Source organism: Chionomys nivalis, chromosome 21, assembly GCF_950005125.1.
Source record: "Chionomys nivalis chromosome 21, mChiNiv1.1, whole genome shotgun sequence".
Lineage (NCBI taxonomy): Eukaryota > Metazoa > Chordata > Mammalia > Rodentia > Cricetidae > Chionomys > Chionomys nivalis.
Window position 1 is genome coordinate 5,447,364 of NC_080106.1, and position 17,615 is coordinate 5,464,978.

At 46.3% G+C, this 17,615-nt stretch overlaps 1 protein-coding gene across 1 annotated transcript in view; it reads left to right on the top strand.

The window, feature by feature from the left end:
* The window catches only part of Nup133 (nucleoporin 133), a 48,264-nt gene that overhangs the window by 15,022 nt on the left and 15,627 nt on the right, over window positions 1-17,615 (top strand). The window contains exons 10-19 of the mRNA XM_057754015.1: window positions 2,300-2,447; window positions 4,062-4,219; window positions 6,352-6,443; window positions 10,271-10,434; window positions 11,746-11,840; window positions 12,600-12,824; window positions 13,894-14,016; window positions 14,725-14,824; window positions 15,373-15,624; window positions 16,132-16,265. Coding sequence (XP_057609998.1) covers window positions 2,300-2,447; window positions 4,062-4,219; window positions 6,352-6,443; window positions 10,271-10,434; window positions 11,746-11,840; window positions 12,600-12,824; window positions 13,894-14,016; window positions 14,725-14,824; window positions 15,373-15,624; window positions 16,132-16,265 — 1,491 coding nt within the window. The remainder of the gene's footprint in view (window positions 1-2,299; window positions 2,448-4,061; window positions 4,220-6,351; window positions 6,444-10,270; window positions 10,435-11,745; window positions 11,841-12,599; window positions 12,825-13,893; window positions 14,017-14,724; window positions 14,825-15,372; window positions 15,625-16,131; window positions 16,266-17,615) is intronic.

Consider the following 17,615-nt stretch of genomic DNA (forward strand, 5'->3'; position numbering starts at 1 on the left):
TCTAGCTGGGCAGTGGTGGCGCACGCCTTAATGCCAGCACTTGGGAGGCAGAGGTAGGTGGATATCTATGAGTTCAAGGCTAGCCTGGTCTACAAGAGCTAGTTCCAGAACATCTAGGGCTGTTACATTGAGAAACCCTGTCTTGAAAAACCAAACAAAACAAAACACGTTGTCTAATAACTGATATTTACTAGGGGACAGCTATGAAACATGCCATTTAGCCTTATGTAGCATCTAATTTTCTTAAATCTTTTTTTTTTTGTCTTTTGGTTTTCGAAGACAAGGTTCTTTGTGTAACAGCCCTAGCTGTCCTGGAACTAGTTCTGTAGACCAGCCTGGCCTCGAACTCAGAGATCCACTTGCCTCTGCCTCCCAAATGCTGGGATTAAAGGCATGCACCACCACCACCACCTGGCTAATTCTCTTAAGTCTTTATTATATACTTGAGACAGAGTCTTACTGTGTAACTCTGGCTCACCCTGGAATTCAGAGTGCTGCCTGCCTCTGCCTCTCAAGTGGTGCTGTTAAAGGTGTGTGTAATCTTACCTAGCCCTTTTTTAATTTATTTATTTTGGGGTGTTTTTGCATGTGTGTGCAGGTGCTTATAGAAGGCAGAGGCAAACGGATGTGGGACTTGGTTGAACAGAAAACCTCAGTCAACACCCCCGGAGCTGAAGTCACAGTTAATTGTGAGCCAGCCAGCATGGGCTGCAGTGAACCAAACTTGGGTCCTCTGCCAGAGCAGAGCAGCAAGCTTTCTTAACCACAGAGCCATTTCTCCAGCTACTAAGTCTTGAATCTTAATGTGCTTGCTTATCTGAATCCCATAAGAAAATCTGTTGTTCTTTTATTTATCATGTGTTTCAGTTAAGTAGACTTTGGAAATCATAACACAATGTCATTTAAAAGTTTCAGAAAGTGCAAAAAGAATGCAAAGAAAACAATTTGAGAGTAAAACCAGCAGTCTCACTTTAATGAAATGCATTAAAAGTTATTTTAGGGGAATAGCGAGATGGCTCAGTGATTAGGAGCATTTGCTGCTCTTGCAGAGGACCCAGGTTTGGTTCCCAAGTGACTTATATCCACATCACTCCAGCTCAAAGGGATCCAAAACATGTCCTCTCTGTCCTATCTATCCTGCATTTGTGTGTACGTATCCACTACACGCACACGCACATACACATTAATTTTTGTAAAATTTTAATACTTCTTTAGTAATTGTTGGTGATTGTTAGTATTTCCTAATTTTGTGCCTAGTGAGTTCTTACTCTTATTTCTTTCTCTGACTTTACATGTAAACAAACGAACTCAATTGTCTTATATTTGAAAGCTTGTGGGGGTGTCTCGAGCTTGCTAAATGCAAGCTTGTACCTGATGCCTGGTGGTAAAACGAAAGCCATTTGGGTGTGAAGGCACACACTTTTATGGAGGTTCACACTTTTCTAGAAGTAGAGACAAGCAGCTCTCTGTAAATTTAAGGTCAGCATAGGGAACTCCAGGACAACCAAGGTACATCGCGAGCATCGCGAGACTGTCTCAGAAGAGAAGGGAGCCAGAAACAAAACGTTTTCTTTTGCACCTGCCAGTTTAAAAATAAATAATATAACATATTAGAACTTTTTGTGTCTCATTTGTTTGCTTGCTTGGTTTCTTGGTTGGTTTTTGTCAAGACAGGATTTTTCTGTATAGTACTGACTGTCCTGGATCTTAATCTGTAGACCAGTCTGAACTCAAACTCTGAGGTCTTCCTGCCTTTGCCTCCCAAGGTCTGGAATTAAAGATGTTTTATCCTACTACCATGCCTAGTATTTTAAAAGTTTACTAATTTGCAACTCAGGAAATAATTTCTGTAAGACAAATATGTTAGTCCATTTGGGCTGTAGCAGCAAAATTCCTAAGGGTGGATCATTTATAAGCTATAGGAAGTTCTGGAGCTTAGAGGTCCAAGATAAAGGTGCCAGCGTTTATGGTGCCTATTCCTAATAGACATAGCCTTCTTGTTGGTATCCTCACATAGAGGAGAACAAACCTTCCCAGCAGAGCCTTCCCAAGACTCCACATGTTCACACAGTTAGCAGTCGGCTTCTAGGTTCCAGGAGGACATCAATGTCCAGGCCCAGCAGTGACTGTAAGCCTCTCCTGTCCTTGTGAATCGTCTTGTGTACTTTCACAAGGATATTCAGTGACTGAGAATTTTAACATTTTTTGTGGAATAGTGTCATATAAATGTAGTTGCAAAAATCATACAAATATTTTTGTCTTGAATCTTACAAACTATAATCCTAAATTTACCTTTCAGTCTGAAGACCTGATTCCATGTCGATTGATGGTGCCAAACTTTTCAAGCCAGATGACCTATCTTTATATGGAGAATGCAGTCTTTGTGTGCTCCACGGGAACTGGGAAGTTTTCTCTTCCTCAGGAGAAAATTGTCTTTGATGCACAAGGTACATGGATGGCTGCTTTAGATGAAATGATGGTTCTTTCTCCATTGAATTATATTTTCACCTCTGTCAGAATTCAGTTAATCCTGTGCATGTGGTGTCTGTCTAGACACTGTTGTTCTCCTTTTATATGTGTCTGTCCACCCACCAGTGTTACACAGTCTCCAATATTATACGTGTCTGTCCACCAGTGTTACACAGTCTCCAATATTATACGTGTCTGTCCACCAGTGTTACACAGTCTCCAATATTATACGTGTCTGTCCACCCACCAGTGTTACACAGTCTCTGATAAGTGATTCTTCAATCCAAGTGCTTTGGCCAGCTCATTAGCCATTCTTGGCAGTTTCTCTTCTCTTACTGTACATTTTGCCTCTGGTTTGCGATTTGCCCATTAGAAATATTAATACTGCTGGCAGTAGCTGAATTCACAGCCATACTGAATACCCAAGGGTGGGTAGAATTCACAAACTGTTATCTTTATAGGCAAAATTAGTACCTGCACTCCCCCCCCCCCAAAAAAAAGGTTCCCCAGAAGAGACAAGAAGGTAAGAGCTAACTCAAGAGAAGTAAGTGCTCATCTTGGTTTGGGAGAGTGGCTCAGACGGGGTTAATGTTCTTAAACTAGTTTGTCCAGACCCCCGACAGGAAAACCCTGGGGGCTGGCCTCCAATACAGACCAGACAAGTAGATACTGACAAGCATATAGTCCCACAGGACAGGGCCTGGGCCAGGCCACAGATGGAGCATAGGTGGTGGTCCACACAGAGGGACCAGTATAGTGAGCTGTTCCTAAGGCACAGAGTAGGCTGGCTACTGCTTGGATTGGCCCCCTAGAGAAAGACCATTAGGCAAGAAGCAAGAGGATGCCACAGGATGGAGATGCTGCCATTCTGGGTTTGCAGAACAAGGACTTTGGAGGGATTGAAGAGGGGTTTTGCTCACTGTTCTCTTGCAACGACAAGTTTTGTGGTTTTGTTTGGGGGTGTTTGTTGTTTTGTTTTTGTTTTTTAGACTTTTATTTAAGTAGGTACAGGGGTACCAGTGGAGGCCAGAAGAGGGTGTAGTCTCAGTAGAGTTATAGGAGGTTGTGAGCTTTCCAGTGAGGCCACTAAGAACTCTCGGGAGGCAGAGGCAGGCGGATCTCTCTGAGTTCAAGGCCAGCCTGGTCTACAAGAGCTAGTTCCAGGACAGGCTCCAAAGCTACAGAGAAACCCTGTCTCGGGGGTGGGGGTGGGGAGGAGAACTGAACTCTCTTGCGGAGGCAGCAAATGCTTTAATTGCCGAGTCATCGCCAGCCCAGTTTTTCTTCTCTTTAACATGGAAAGATAGTCTGCTTTATTGAGAAGCAACAGGGTCCTGACATTTTTACAATTTAAAAGCTGAGACCAAAGTAGAACATAAACTCTAGGGGCTGAGGCAGGTGATGGCATAAGTCTTCCAACGTAAACCAGCCCGGTCAGCATAGTAAGGCTGTCTCTACAAAGAAAGAAAAAACAAATTAAATTCATTTATGCCATAGCATTTTATTTTTAGGTGTCATAAAGGAAGAAGGATGCAGGTCATCAGAAATTTGAGAAATCGTTCTATGCAATCTTTGTGCCTTTTTTTTCTCAGGAGATGGTATTTTGGGCGCTGGCTCCTGTGGAGGTGTTCCGATCCTTTTTTCTAGGAACAGTGGCCTGGTGTCTGTCACTCCAAGGGAAAGTGTGTCCCTATTAGCAGAGGACCTGGAAGAGTCTTTGGCCTCTTCAGTTGGTGGGCAGGGCAATGAGGTAAGATCACTTAACAGTTGCTGTGTTTCACACCAGAAAGGGCAGTTGAATTAGAAAGGCTGGGTTGAGATCCTCTCTCTGTCCTTTTTCTCAGAACCGCTGTTTGTTGTCTCAGTCCCGTCTGCGTTTTCTTCTGCATCTCTGAGCCAAGTGGATGTGTTGCTGTCTCCAGGTCTTCAGTTTTAGAACAGGGGCTTGGAACAACTTATATGCGTCCTCCTCTCCTTTGTCTTGCTGAGGAGTGGGGTGACAGATGAGTGTTGGAACGGTTCATTCCAGGGAAGCACCAGTGACCTTCTACACATTATACATCTTGGAGCTTTGACCGCATCGATTTTATTTGCTGAGTCGATTGTTGCACACACTGTCCAGCAGCTTTGGAAGGTGCCTGTTGGGGTTCCCTGTGGTCACTATCTATAAGGACCTGTTCCCAGCTGTGCTAGGCAGACCTGAATACCACTTTACATGGGGATCAAACTTAGGTTGTCAAACTTGCACAGCAAATGTCTTTATTCACTGAGACATCTCGGTGATCTCAGCAGATGAATTCTGAGAGGCTTGATGAGATTAAAAATAAATAAATAAGGGGCTGGAGAGATGGCTCAGTGGTTAAGAGCATTGCCTGCTCTTCCAAAGGTCCTGAGTTCAATTCCCAGCAACCACATGGTGGCTCACAACCATCTGTAATGAGGTCTGGTGCCCTCTTCTGGCCTGCAGACATACACACAGACAGAATATTGTATCCATAATAAATAAATAGATAGATAGGTAGGTAGGTAGATAGATAGATAGATAGATAGATAGATAGATAGATAGATAGATAGATATTTTTAAAAATAAATAAATAAGTAAGAAATCAGCTTTCACCAGGTATGGTAATGCACATTTTTACTCCCAGCACTTGGGGGGCAGAGGCGGGCGGATCCCTTTGAGTTCAAGTCCAGCCTGGGCTACAGAATGAGTTCCAGGACAGCCAGGGCTGTTGATACACAGAGAAACAAAACAAAAAACAAAAGCAATCACCTTTCTGTTATTTTGAAATCTGAGGTAACTTTATCTGTAAGTTTGGAATTTTTAAACAGAAAAAAAAATTCAGTTACAGAAGGCTAAAATACAAGTATCTTCTACTGAAATACATGACAGATTCACATATTTGGTTTTGTTAATCATAAGACACTGGCTTGTCTATCGTCTGTTGACAGAGTTTTACTGTGTAGCTCAGGCTAACCCTCTTGCCTCGGTCTTCCAAGCACTGGAATACCAGACATATGCTACCATGACTAGTCTTTGTGTAAACTGTTTTCTTAGTTAAAAATTGAAGTGAAAGAAGCTGGTTGGAATTCCAGCACTTGAGAGGAAGAGGCAGGTGGAACTCTGAATTGAAGGTCAGCCTGATGTACGTAGAGCTTTCTAGGCCAGCCCAGGCTGCATAGTAAGACCCTGTCTCGAACACAGCCTAGAGAGAAGGCTAAACAGTTAAGAACATTTGTTGCTCCTGTAGAGGACCTGGGTTCAATTCCAGCACCCACAACCATCTCTCACTCCAGTTCTAGGAGATCCTATACCCTCTTCTGACCTCTGGGGACAGCACCCACGAGCATCTCTCACTCCAGTTCTAGGAGATCCTATACCCTCTTCTGACCTCTGGGGACAGCACACACAAGCATCTGTCACTCCAGTTCTAGGAGATTCTATACCCTCTTCTGACCTCTGGGGACAGCACACATAGCACACATGTATACACATATAATATTGCAGTCACTCACGCATAAAATAAAAATATTGATTTTAAACCAAAAAAATCGATTTGTCAGTTTCTACAGAGTGTAATGTATTTGAACTCTTGCTTGTGATCGTGTGTTTTTAGATTAGTGCTGCTGCATGCTCCTGGATTTGTTCTGTACTAGTCCATCTCTTCCAGTTTTCCTGAGTTCTGCTTAGCTGTGTCCTTCCCCATGTGCTTAATGCTTATTGTGATAAGCATAGGGACAGTTAAAAAGCCCTGAGTTACCTGCCTTTTCTGTAGGGCTTTGATCGATCTGTGAGTGTGGCGTACACTTCCTTCAACATGTACGACTGTTCCTGTGCCCATTTCTTGAAAGCAATAGCTTGTTTTCTGTTTTGTTTTGTAGAGTATGGTTTTTGAGACCACAACAAAAAATGAAACTGTAGCCCATGAAGATAAGACAAAACTACTTAAGGCTGCATTCCTACAGTACTGCAGGTATAGCACAATCTTGTTTTAAGATCTGTTTTAGAGCTGGGTGGTGGTGGCACACGCCTTTAATTGCAGCACTAGGGAGGCAGAAACAGGTGGATCTCCTTGAGTTCGTGGACAGCCTGACCTACAGAGCGAGTTCCAGGACAGTCTCCAAAGCTCCCTGGAGAATTCCTGTCTCAAAAAAACAACAAACAAAAATAAAGAGTATGAATTAGCCAAATGGGGTGGTGTGCACCTTTAATCCCAGAACTCGGAAGTCAAGAGAGGTAGGCAGTTCTCTAAATTCAAGGGCATCCTGGTCTACAAAGTGAGTTCCAGGACAGCTAGGGCTGTTTCAGAGAGAAACCTTGTCTCAAAAAGCCAAAAGAAAACAAACAAACAAGCAACAACAACAAAAATATATATTTATATTTGTGTGGGGGGTGGCGTTCATAGAATCCATAAAAGGGCATCAGATTCCCTAGAGCTGGAGTTACAGGTAATTGTAAGGCACCTGATATGGGAAATATGAGTGGTGGGAACCCAGTCCAGGTCCTCTGCAAGAGCAGCAAGTGCTCCTAAATGTGTAAACCAGGCTGGTCCTCCTCCTCTAGCACGGGAATTATAGGCATGACCGTTATGCTCAGCAGGCACAGCACATTTTAAAATCACAGCCCACCTTATGTGTGTTTTTACTGAGGCTTACTGTGTGTTGGTGGGTGGTGAGAGCTGGTTGATTATCTGAATCTGGTAGTCGCAAGAGGCCCCAGCCTACGTACATTGGGAACATCAGATCTGACAGCCTCCCCAGGAAGCAATGACCATTAAAACTGGCAGTCCTAAAGACGGAGGACAAAATGTCTTTTAACACATCGGAGCAAGTAAGTTGCAGGTGGAGTCATATGGGTGTTGTGAAAGAAGTAAGCCTGCCCTTTAGCTGAGGTTCAGTGACCACAGAACCTAGTGGTTGCTCAGCCAAGCTCAGATTCTGCAGTTTGGCTGTTGGAGGTCAGGTCAGGTGGCAGTTGGCCAAGTCCAAGCTGGGCTCTCATTGTGGCCAGGTTCCAGTCTGGCTGTGCTGTGCCTGAGCTTCTCATATTTCTAGGGCCTTAGCTGGCCAGCTCTTTGCTTCCTGTAGTTCTGATCGCTGCGTTGACATTTGAGACAGGTAACCATTTGTGGGCATCTGATGACTTGCAGGCTGTAGAGCGGTAGCCCTGGCCTCTTCCCACCAGAAGCCAGTGATTCTTCCCCCTGCTTGTTACAACCACCTTGTCTCCAAACACTGTCAAATGCCCTGAGTCAAACATAACAGAGAGCTTACTTAGTATTGTTTGGTTTTCATTTTAATTTATTCAAAAAATACAAATGTTTTGTTGATGACAGTTTGGGAAAACGGCTTCTGTAATTATTGGTCAGGTGTTGTCCAAGTATCCTGCAGCCTGGAGTAAAGACTGCTTCAGCTTCAGCTTGGCTGCTAACGCTCTGGAACCTAACTACACAGCATCCTGTCCACTCCACTATCTCACTGGCTGTCTGGGTTGTTTGTGGGATGCAGGATTCCTAATGTACTGGAGGCACAGCACCCTTAGAACTGTGAGGGCTAGGTACTGTGGGCGTGAACCTGCAGCAGAGGGGTCCTAGGTACTGTGGGCATGCGCCTGCAGCAGAGGGGTCCTAGGTACTGTGGGCATGCGCCTGCAGCAGAGGGGTCCTAGGTACTGTGGGCGTGAACCTGCAGCAGAGGGGTCCTAGGTACTGTGGGCATGCGCCTGCAGCAGAGGGGTCCTAGGTACTGTGGGCATGCGCCTGCAGCAGAGGGGTCCTAGGTACTGTGGGCATGCGCCTGCAGCAGAGGGGTCCTAGGTACTGTGGGCATGCGCCTGCAGCAGAGGTCCTGGGCTCAGGGTCACATTTCCGTTTATTATCAGCATGCCTGATGCCACTTGCACACTTTCCTTCATCAGCAGAGTTGTTTCACAGTTGAATAGATTTGTGAAAGTCAAGGCCAAGCCTTGCCAAGTCTGCGTCTTCCCAGAGCTGTGAGGCTTTGGCAGGACAGTCACTGATCCTGGCCTTGTTTCTTCCTTTGTGCCTGGTTGAGAAGAGTGAAGGATCCAGTTTGCCTAGCGTGTCTTGGTTTTGAAGAAAGTATTTTTTTTAAGTATATCCTGCCTCTGCTGCCGAGTTCTCAGGTCTTGACCTGCCCTTCCACTCAGTGGTGCAGGGTGGCTGCTCATTCCCTGAAGTATATAGTATTAGGTTCTAAGCTTGTCTGACTGCCTTGCCAGTGATCTGCTGCACTCCCTGTTCTGGCCAGGTGGGAGCGCCACTAAACATGCAGTATGCTTTATGTTGTTCTGTTGCGTGGTTCAGTCTTCCTAGAAAGATTTGCGCTACTTCGTCTTGCACATATTTCTCTTCAGTGACAGTCTGTTAAGTGTACATGATAATGCGGCCAGCAACTGGAGTCTTTATTTTGATTTCTTGTGGCTACCAAAACAAATTACCACAAGCTCTGTGCTTATGGGACTCCAGTTCAACATTACAGAGTCAGTAGGGCCATGCAGCCCCTGGAGGGTCTAGGGGACTTTCGTGCCTTTCCTTGCTGTTCATCCTAACAGCCGTGGCCACTGCTGGGCTGGCTGGTGCTGCTTCCCTGTTTGTATCTCCACGGTGCACAGCCTCTCCCAGTGTCTGTGCAGACCTTACACCGCAGTCTGCAGGGCTGGGCCTTTTAATCTTTCATTCCTTCTGAGTATAGGCCACATTTACCTTCCTCTTGGCCTCATTAGTACCTGGTTATTTCTCGTGTCGGCCCAGTTTAGAAGAGTCCTCTTTTTTAGGGGCTCACTGTCCTTCAGGCTGTTGCTCTGTTTTTTTTCAAGACTCCTTTTTTTTTTTTTTTAAAGATTTATTTATTTATTATGTATACAACATTCTGCCTCGATGTATGTCTGCACGCCAAAGGAGGGCTCCAGATCCCAGTACAGATGGTTGTGAGCCACCATGTGGTTGCTGGGAATTGAACTCAGGACCTTTGGAAGAGCAGCCAGTGCTCTTAACCTCTGAGCCATCTCTCCAGCCCCAAGACTCCTTTTCCTAGAAGACCTGTTTCCATGTCTGCTGTAGCTTCCTTGCTGACCAGCAGGGTCAGCTCAATGGGTGTCCACTCCCACTTTATTCTCCTTACCCTGCCCCTGTGGCTTCTTCCCCCAGAGAGCTCTCCCTGCCCTCTGATGGGTTGGCTGCCCTTCCCTGTGCTTGGTGGTCTGTTAGTTACTTTTCTCTTTGCCATGACCAGATAGCTGACAAGAAACAGTTTAGGAAAGGAGGGAGTTTTGTTGTAGCTTAGCGTTCAGGGGATCATTCGGGGGATCATTGTATCATTGGGGAGACACATGGCAGCAGGAGCAGTCAGGAAGCTGCCATAGCCCGATTTCACCTTTTCATTCAGTCTGGAAGTTGAGCCTTTACCTCAAACTAGGAAAATGCAGAGATTTGTCGTAAAGGTGATCTAGACCTCAGGTTAACAGCATAAACCATCGCGGCTGCCGTCGGAGCGCTGGCCGGCACCTGTGCCTTCACTTGTTCAGTGGTCTGGCTCCTGGCACCATGGCCTAAAGCCTGGGGCTGGTTTCCGTCTGAGCCGTTGTCTAGTGCTTCACCTGTTAGAACGTTCAGTGTATTAATGAATTCACAGCCGCACAGAAGCTTTCTTCTATGTAATGAGGTGAATCTTGTGATTGGGCTAAAGCCTGTATATGGATTTTAACCTCACCGTTAACTTTCTGTGGCGAGTCTGGGACTGTTGGTCTCTGCTGTACCTTTGCATTCATGTTTTCCTGCAGGAAAGACTTGGGCCGTGCTCAGATGATGGCAGATGAGTTCTTTTCCTCTCACACTGACTTGAATTCAGACGCTGAGTTAGACAAGGCTGTGACTCAGATCAGCATGGACCTGGTGGATGATTACCCAGCCTCAGACCCGCGGTGGGCCGAGTCAGTCCCCCAAGGTCAGTCGCCAGATGCAGTTGTGGGAGAGGGGAGTGCTGCTTCTGCACTCCTTGATCACGCCGTAATCTTTATTTTCTCAAGCAGTTGCAGGTATCCCTCCCATGACACATTTGAGAAGGCTAGGACAGATGGATGGCCCTCTTTGTCAATTGGAGGAGCATCTGAGAGGACACGGAAACATTGAAACAGGACCTTGTGATTCTCACCATTTCATTTCCGGAAGAACTGGGTGGGCGTGTTAGTCAGGAAGAGAGCTGGTAGAATATAGATATTTAAAGGGAATTTATTAGAATGGCTTACAGGCAGTGGCCCGGCTAGTCCAACATGACTGCCTACTGACCGAAAGTCCAGGAAGTCAGTAGTTGTTCAGTCCACGAGATCGGATACTCAGCTGGTCTTCAGTGTGCCTCAGAATCCTAGGTAAGCAGGCTCTAGCGCAGTGACGGAACGCTCTGCCATTGAGAGCAAGAGCAAGCAGACAAAGAGCAAAAGCGTCTTTCTCCTTGTCCTTATGTAGGCTGCCGAGGGAGGATGTGGTCCAGATCTAGGGTGGGTTTTCTGACTTCAGATGCTTCAGATTTAAAGTGGATCTTCTCCCTGTCTCAAATGATCCAGTTAGATAAAAATCCCTCACAGTGGCTTGGGTTTTACTTAATTCTCCGTGAGGTCAAGAATAGCCATCACAATGGTGGTGATAGGCATTTGGCACCCACTTGCTTCAGAGTAAACAATTTTGGCATACTCCGTGCATTTGGCTAGTAGGACCTCCCAAGTGTTAGAGAAGTCCTTGGTATTCAGAAGTGAACATATCATATCCCCTGCCTGTCCTAGGTGACTACCCCCTTAGGCTGCTCTGCATTTCCAGTTACCAGACAGTGTCTCAGGTACAGGTTTCTGCACTAGGGATATAGGGAGTTTCCTTGCTTTTTTTTCTTTTAGCTAAATCATATAGTGGCTAAACCAGGGCATGCTTTCTGTTTTGAGTAAGTACAATATCTGCCTGACTAGGTTTTTCTCTGCACTTAAAAACTCTTTTGAGGCAAGGTCTCCTTTTGTAGTGTGGGTGTCTCTAGAACTTACCAGGCTAGCCTTGAACTCAGCATTCTCCTGCCTTAATTTTCCGAGAGGTGAGATTACAAATGTGAGCCCCCACTGAGTTATAGATCCAATTCTAAGACTCCTTGAGTGCTCTAAAGTAATGTAAAGGACTGGTGCCCTGCTCCCTTCAGATCCTCTCAGCTTGTCACTTTCTAGTAGCTACTGTTCTGAAAATCGCTTTGTGCTTATTCTGTACTGCTGTGTTCTGACAGAGGCCCCTGGACTGAGCAACACATCACTGATCATTCTGCACCAGCTGGAGGACAAGATGAAAGCCCACTGTCTCTTGGTGGACTTCCTTCACCAAGTAAGCATCACATAGGCTAAGGGGTGAGCTTGGCATTGTAGCCCGGTGAGATGCCCCGCCCTCTGGGGTATTTCTTGGAGGGGCCTGGATTGTGTACTGATGTAAGCAGTTCCAGAGCCATGACACACATGCGGATGTCAAAGAACAAATTTCGGGAGTCTTTCTTTCTGGGGATCAAACTCAGGTGTCAGTTTTGGTGGCTAGTGCCGTTACCCACTGAGCTATCCCACCAGCCCCAAAACAGCAATTTGTATAATCTTAAACAAATTTTTTTTGTGTAAAAACATAGACGCTGGGTGGTGGTGGTGCATGCCTTTAATCCCAGCACTCAGGAGACAGAGGCAGGCGGATCTCTTGAGTTCGAGGCCAGCCTGGTCTACAAGAGCTAGTTCCAGGACAGGCGCTAAGGCTATGTAGAGAAAATCCTGTCTTGAAAAACAAAACAAATAAAAGTCAAGTTTCCATTTCCCAAAGATCTGTATTCCAGAATAGGTCACTGGTACAAATCAGAAAAGCCATTTGATCATTATGATATTTAAAGAGTAGTTTGAAAACTATGGCAGCCGTGGATAGGAATGGTGAGGAGACTCTGACTTAGATACTGCATGAGTATACCTAGTACACACTGGGAACAGTGGCACTGAGTGGCCTATGGCAGGGAAGCTCCTAGAAGAATGTGGCCACATTTTCTGTGAGTGCTTTCTGAGAGCAGGTGCTTATAGTTTTCTCTTTTTTTTTCTTTTCTCCTTTTTTTGTGAGGTGGGCTTGTTTAGACGTCTCGGCTCTTATCCAGTCAGAGGGACACCCATGACGACCCGCCTGCTGCTCTGTGAACATGCAGAAAAGCTGTCGGCTGCCATCACACTCAAAAACCACCACTCTCGGCTGCCTGAGCTGGTGAACGCGGCTATCCTGCTTGCCCTGCACAAGAGGGAGTGTGAGGTCCCGTCCAGCCTGACTCCTGCCGACGTCTTCTTCCGAGAGGTCAGACACACCCTCATTCTTGTCTTTCTGTGTCTTTGCACTGTCCCAGGGGTGGACATCCCTGGTAGGGATGTTAAAGGACCTCATTGAAATGTTGACTTGGGCTCCCTGCTTTATGAACACTACTACTCCATGTCTCTTGTTTACTGTTTGCCCTCTAAGGGGGGCAATAATTGGCTGAGAAAGGGGCTCCCCATTTCCTGTGTCTCTCCCGCTCCCTGTGTCTAGCACAGGAAGCTGTTCTTGTTCAGTAGGCTCCCAGGCTTGCTGCTGGGATGAAGAGCTGGGGCACTGCAGGAAGAAGGTCAGAGTAACTGTTCTCTAGTACATTTGTGGTTTCCCTTTGTCATAGATCAGATTCTTTTAAAAAAATGTTTTTATTTGTGTGTGCATGCGCACGACACATAATGGCACACGTGTGGAAGTTAGAGGACAACTTTGAGGAGTTCTGTCCTTCCACCATGTGGGGCCCAGGGGTCAAGCTTGTCATATTTCGTGGCAGGAGGCTCCTTTACCTGCTGAGTCATCTCACTGACCCAAGTCAAGCTTCTGTGCAGCTAGCTATATCCCAGTGACCTTCTGGAATGCTGCTTTCTCCTGTCCACTTGCAAGTAGCAATGTCATATTCCTGAAGAGTGTTAGTATTTTAAGAGATGGTTGCTCAGATCAGCCATGGAGGGAGAATTTTGCTATTGTAGCTCTTGCAGAAAGTAAAAGACAATGGGCCTGGTTCTGGAGGTGCAGCCCCCATTTTACCGTTAACTCACTTTGGGAAGAGGCCTGGGACTAGTCAAGGCTTCATAAAATAGTACTAACTACTCAGAGACAGGCTGTGTTGGCACAGCATAGGAGCTGTGTTTCCTACCACTGAAGACTGAGGGTAAGAGCGTGCAGCCTTTTTATTATCTAAATGACAATAACTGTTTGTAAACAGTCAGACTTTCCAGGCTTATGTTTACTTTCATTGTTATTAAGTCTGTTAACGTCTGTTGTGTGATGGGAAGGTTTACCTTCCCAGGTGGGCTCCCTGTCCCTAAGAGGCTGGTGACTGTGGCTTCTCTGCCCTCAGGTGTCCCAGGTGGACACTGTCTGCGAGTGCCTGCTGGAGCACGAGGAACAAGTCCTGCGTGATGTCGCCTTGGACTCTCAGGAGTGGGCAGAGGTGGCGATCCACGTGAATACAGTCCTCAAGGTACCACACCGTGACAGTGGTGTCAGCAAACCACGCTCCAATACGGGGAGGGACAAGACAGTGGTTTTCTTATGCCTGACCTAGTGAGGTGAAGACTGCTTGTCAAGTTCAAAAACTACAAGAGCCTATATTTTTATGAATTATCGGGATTTTTGAGTATTCCCTTTGTGCATACTAGTAAGTTTATAAGTTTCTGTAGTCTTGACTTTCTGTTGGGTAAAGTTTTTTTTTTTAAGAAACTTTTTTTCTCTTCTATCATTGCAGAGGTATTGGTGCTTGTTAACAGAGCTATCAAAATCTATTCATTTCTCTTGCCTTGAACTCCTGTTTCAGCCTCAGCCTTCCAGTTACCAGGGACAAGCACATACTACTACATCTGCTTTCTGTTTTTTAATTATTCAAAGTTTGTTTATTGAATTATTAACTAAGGGTTTTCATTCAGTTTTACCTATTAGACACTATAGTGCTCTCTCTCTCTCTCTTTTAACTTTCTGCTTTGGTTATAGTTTTCCAAAATGAAGTTAAATCTGTGGAATAAAACCAAACTTTGAAGGCAGGATCCACAAGCGCTGAGTACTTTTCTTACTTGTAGACTGGTGTTGTAGGTCTTACTTAGACACAGCCTCCCACAGAAGGAAATGGACTGAATTACGGCCTTAACAGCAGCCCGTTGCTTCCCGCACGTGACGGTGCTTTTCATTCTCCCAGGACATGCTGCAGGCTGCTACTCACTACCGCCTAAACAGAAGCTCCATGTACAGTCGGGAAGAACCACTGGGGGAGGAACCGGAGTATGTGCCGTGGACAGGTACCGTGCTGGAGTGGTGATGGCCGTTCAGAGCATGCTCATGTCGGGCTGGCCTGGGAGGTGCTGTGCTGTTGCCCGGGGCAGGCTTGTGAGTGAAGCGAAGGAACAGTTCATGCGACACCTCTAGACTCACCGGGTCCCTTTGCTGTATTTATTGGTCCCACCTGTTATTTCTTTATCAGTGGGGTTTAGATACATCTGTTAGGTTTAAGTACTAAGTCCTTCATAGAAACAGGTGCTGGCTTTGGAGGAATAGGCTCCATTTTATGTTCAAGACAAGGAGTAAGTGGACTAGCATTAAAGGAATTGTTGAGTAGGCAGAAGGATCCCGGCGACCTGTGTTAATGGAAATCTCCACTGAGAAGAAAGATGGGGTTCAACCAGGGCACGAGCAGGTATCACCCGAACACTGCTGTGTCTTCCTAGAGCAGTGAGGTAACCACTGCTGTGTCTTCCTAGAGCAGTGAGGTAACCTAAGTTTTAGGTCGTTGGTCTTCTCCCTACTGTCTTGGACGCTTTCTTAGGAAGCTACTTTGCACACTTTACAGCTACGAGCGGTCCGTCCGGCATCCGCACAGTCATCATGCGCCAGCATGGGATCATCCTGCAGATGGTGTACCCTCAGGCTGACAGCAACCTCCGCAGCCTTGTGATGGAGCAGCTGGTGGCGCTGATCGACTGCTTCCTGGACAGTTACGTTTCCCAGCTGAAGTCACTAGAGAAATCCACGGACCAGGAAAGATACAGCAATCTGGAAGTGGAATATCTGCAGAAAAGATCAGAACTCCTCTCTCCCCTTCGTGAGTGTTAGAAATGGCTGTGGGCTACAGGACAGGTGGAGGTTGGAGAACTTGCACAGTGCAGTCCTGCAGAGTTAATCTACCTGTGAACAAAGACAAAGACAGGCGCACTTGGATAGCTCTGTATTCGTGTCATCGAGCTTTTTAAAATTACTGATTCTGGTACAGATACCATTGGAGGCTCAGTTGATTGGGAGAAAAACAGTAAATTAAGCGGTGGCTATGCCCTTAGTCACTGAGTTCAGCATGCTGGGCCTGGTGGCATTTCTGAGTCAAAAAAACTCAGCCCCTCGAACCTTCACCTGAATAACTGGTTTAGGACCGCCTGGTAGTAGCTGGGGAAGGGCACAGGTGGCGCAGTGTGGCTGTTGAGCAGAAAGCAGTTTTCTTTCATAGCCAAGTTCAGGAAGGTTTGTTCTAGTGGGTAATGGAAGGCTCACCTGGGAGGTAGGGATGGATCAGTAATGGACATTGTATATGTGGTATCGCCTCTTCTTCCTCCTGAAGTCACACTAGGCCAGTACCCATGGGCAGCTTCTCTGGCAGAGAAGTACTGTGACTTTGATATCCTGGTACAGATGTGTGAACAGACGGACAACCAGGCCCGACTCCAGCGCTACATGACCCAGTTCGCTGACCAGGTAAGCACACTGGCGTGTGGGGGTTGTAGACTATCACACCGTCTAAGGCTTTCCCTCTGCAGCATGCCGCTGTAGATCTGGGGTGAAGAGTGATTTAGATGGGAAGGTGCAGGTCGGCATTGTCTTCAAGCACACACTTCCTCATGTAAAGTCATCAGTTCTCTATCTCTGTGATAAAACACCAAGGCAGCTTAGAGAAGAGCTTGTCTGAGTTTAAGATTCTAGAGGGTTCTAGTTTGCGATGGTAGAACAAATGCATGGCCATAGAAAGCGGAGGGCTCACTCACATCTGAACCCACAAGCAGAGAGAATAGAAATGTGTGTGTCTTTAAATTCTCAAAGCCCACCCCCAGTGACATATTTCCTTCAGCAAGGCCATACCTCCTAGACCTACCCAAACAGTGCACTGACTAGAGACCACCCGTCCAGATGCCCAAAACTGGAGGGGACAGTCCCATTCAAACTACCACACAGACACTGAGGAATTTCCTGGTCTTTGAGAACTGTAAACTTTCACTTGGGGGTTTTGTTTTGTTTTGTTTTTAAGACGTACTCTCAGGGGGCTGGAGAGATGGCTCAGAGGTTAAGAGCATTGCCTGCTCTTCCAAAGGTCCTGAGTTCAATTCCCAGCAACCACATGGTGGCTCACAACCATCTGTAATGGGGTCTGGTGCCCTCTTCTGGCCTTCAGGCATACACACAGACAGAATATTGTATACATAATAAATAAATATAAAAAAAAAAAAAAAAAAAGACGTACTCTCAGTCTGTGGACCAGGCTGGCCTGGAACTCGACTCTAGCTTAGCCTCCCGAGTGCTGGAGTTGCAGGCACCAGCTCCCAGTCCTGGCTAACTTTCGTTCTATTCTCTCCTTAAAGTGTAAGACCTCGTAGGAGCAGGGACACGAGGGCTTGAGCCTTGAACGCGTGCTCACAAGTAAGAGAGACCGCACCTGTAGAGAGCCCAGAGCGCTCATGCAGCTTCCTGGTTCTAGACAGATACCTGTGTCACTGCTGTCAGCGTGACTTAGATTGTTCCTTAATGAGCAGTTTATCCTGTGAGTTAGTCTTGTAAAAGCCTTGTCCCTCTACTAGCGAAGGAATTTTGTATAAAATTCAGACACTGCTACAGATCCCTCACAGTACAGCTGCAGCACCCAGAGGCAACCTGTCTGAGCGCATGGTCTAAGGCACGCCATGCGCAGCACCCAGAGGGAACCTGTCTGAGCGCATGCTCTCAAGCACACCGTGTTGCTGAGTAGTCTGCAGTTGTATTTGTACTGATGTTGTCGTTACTGAGTCTGTGTGACAGGGCCTGTGTATTATGTGTTGTATAGTTGTGCCTGGTGCT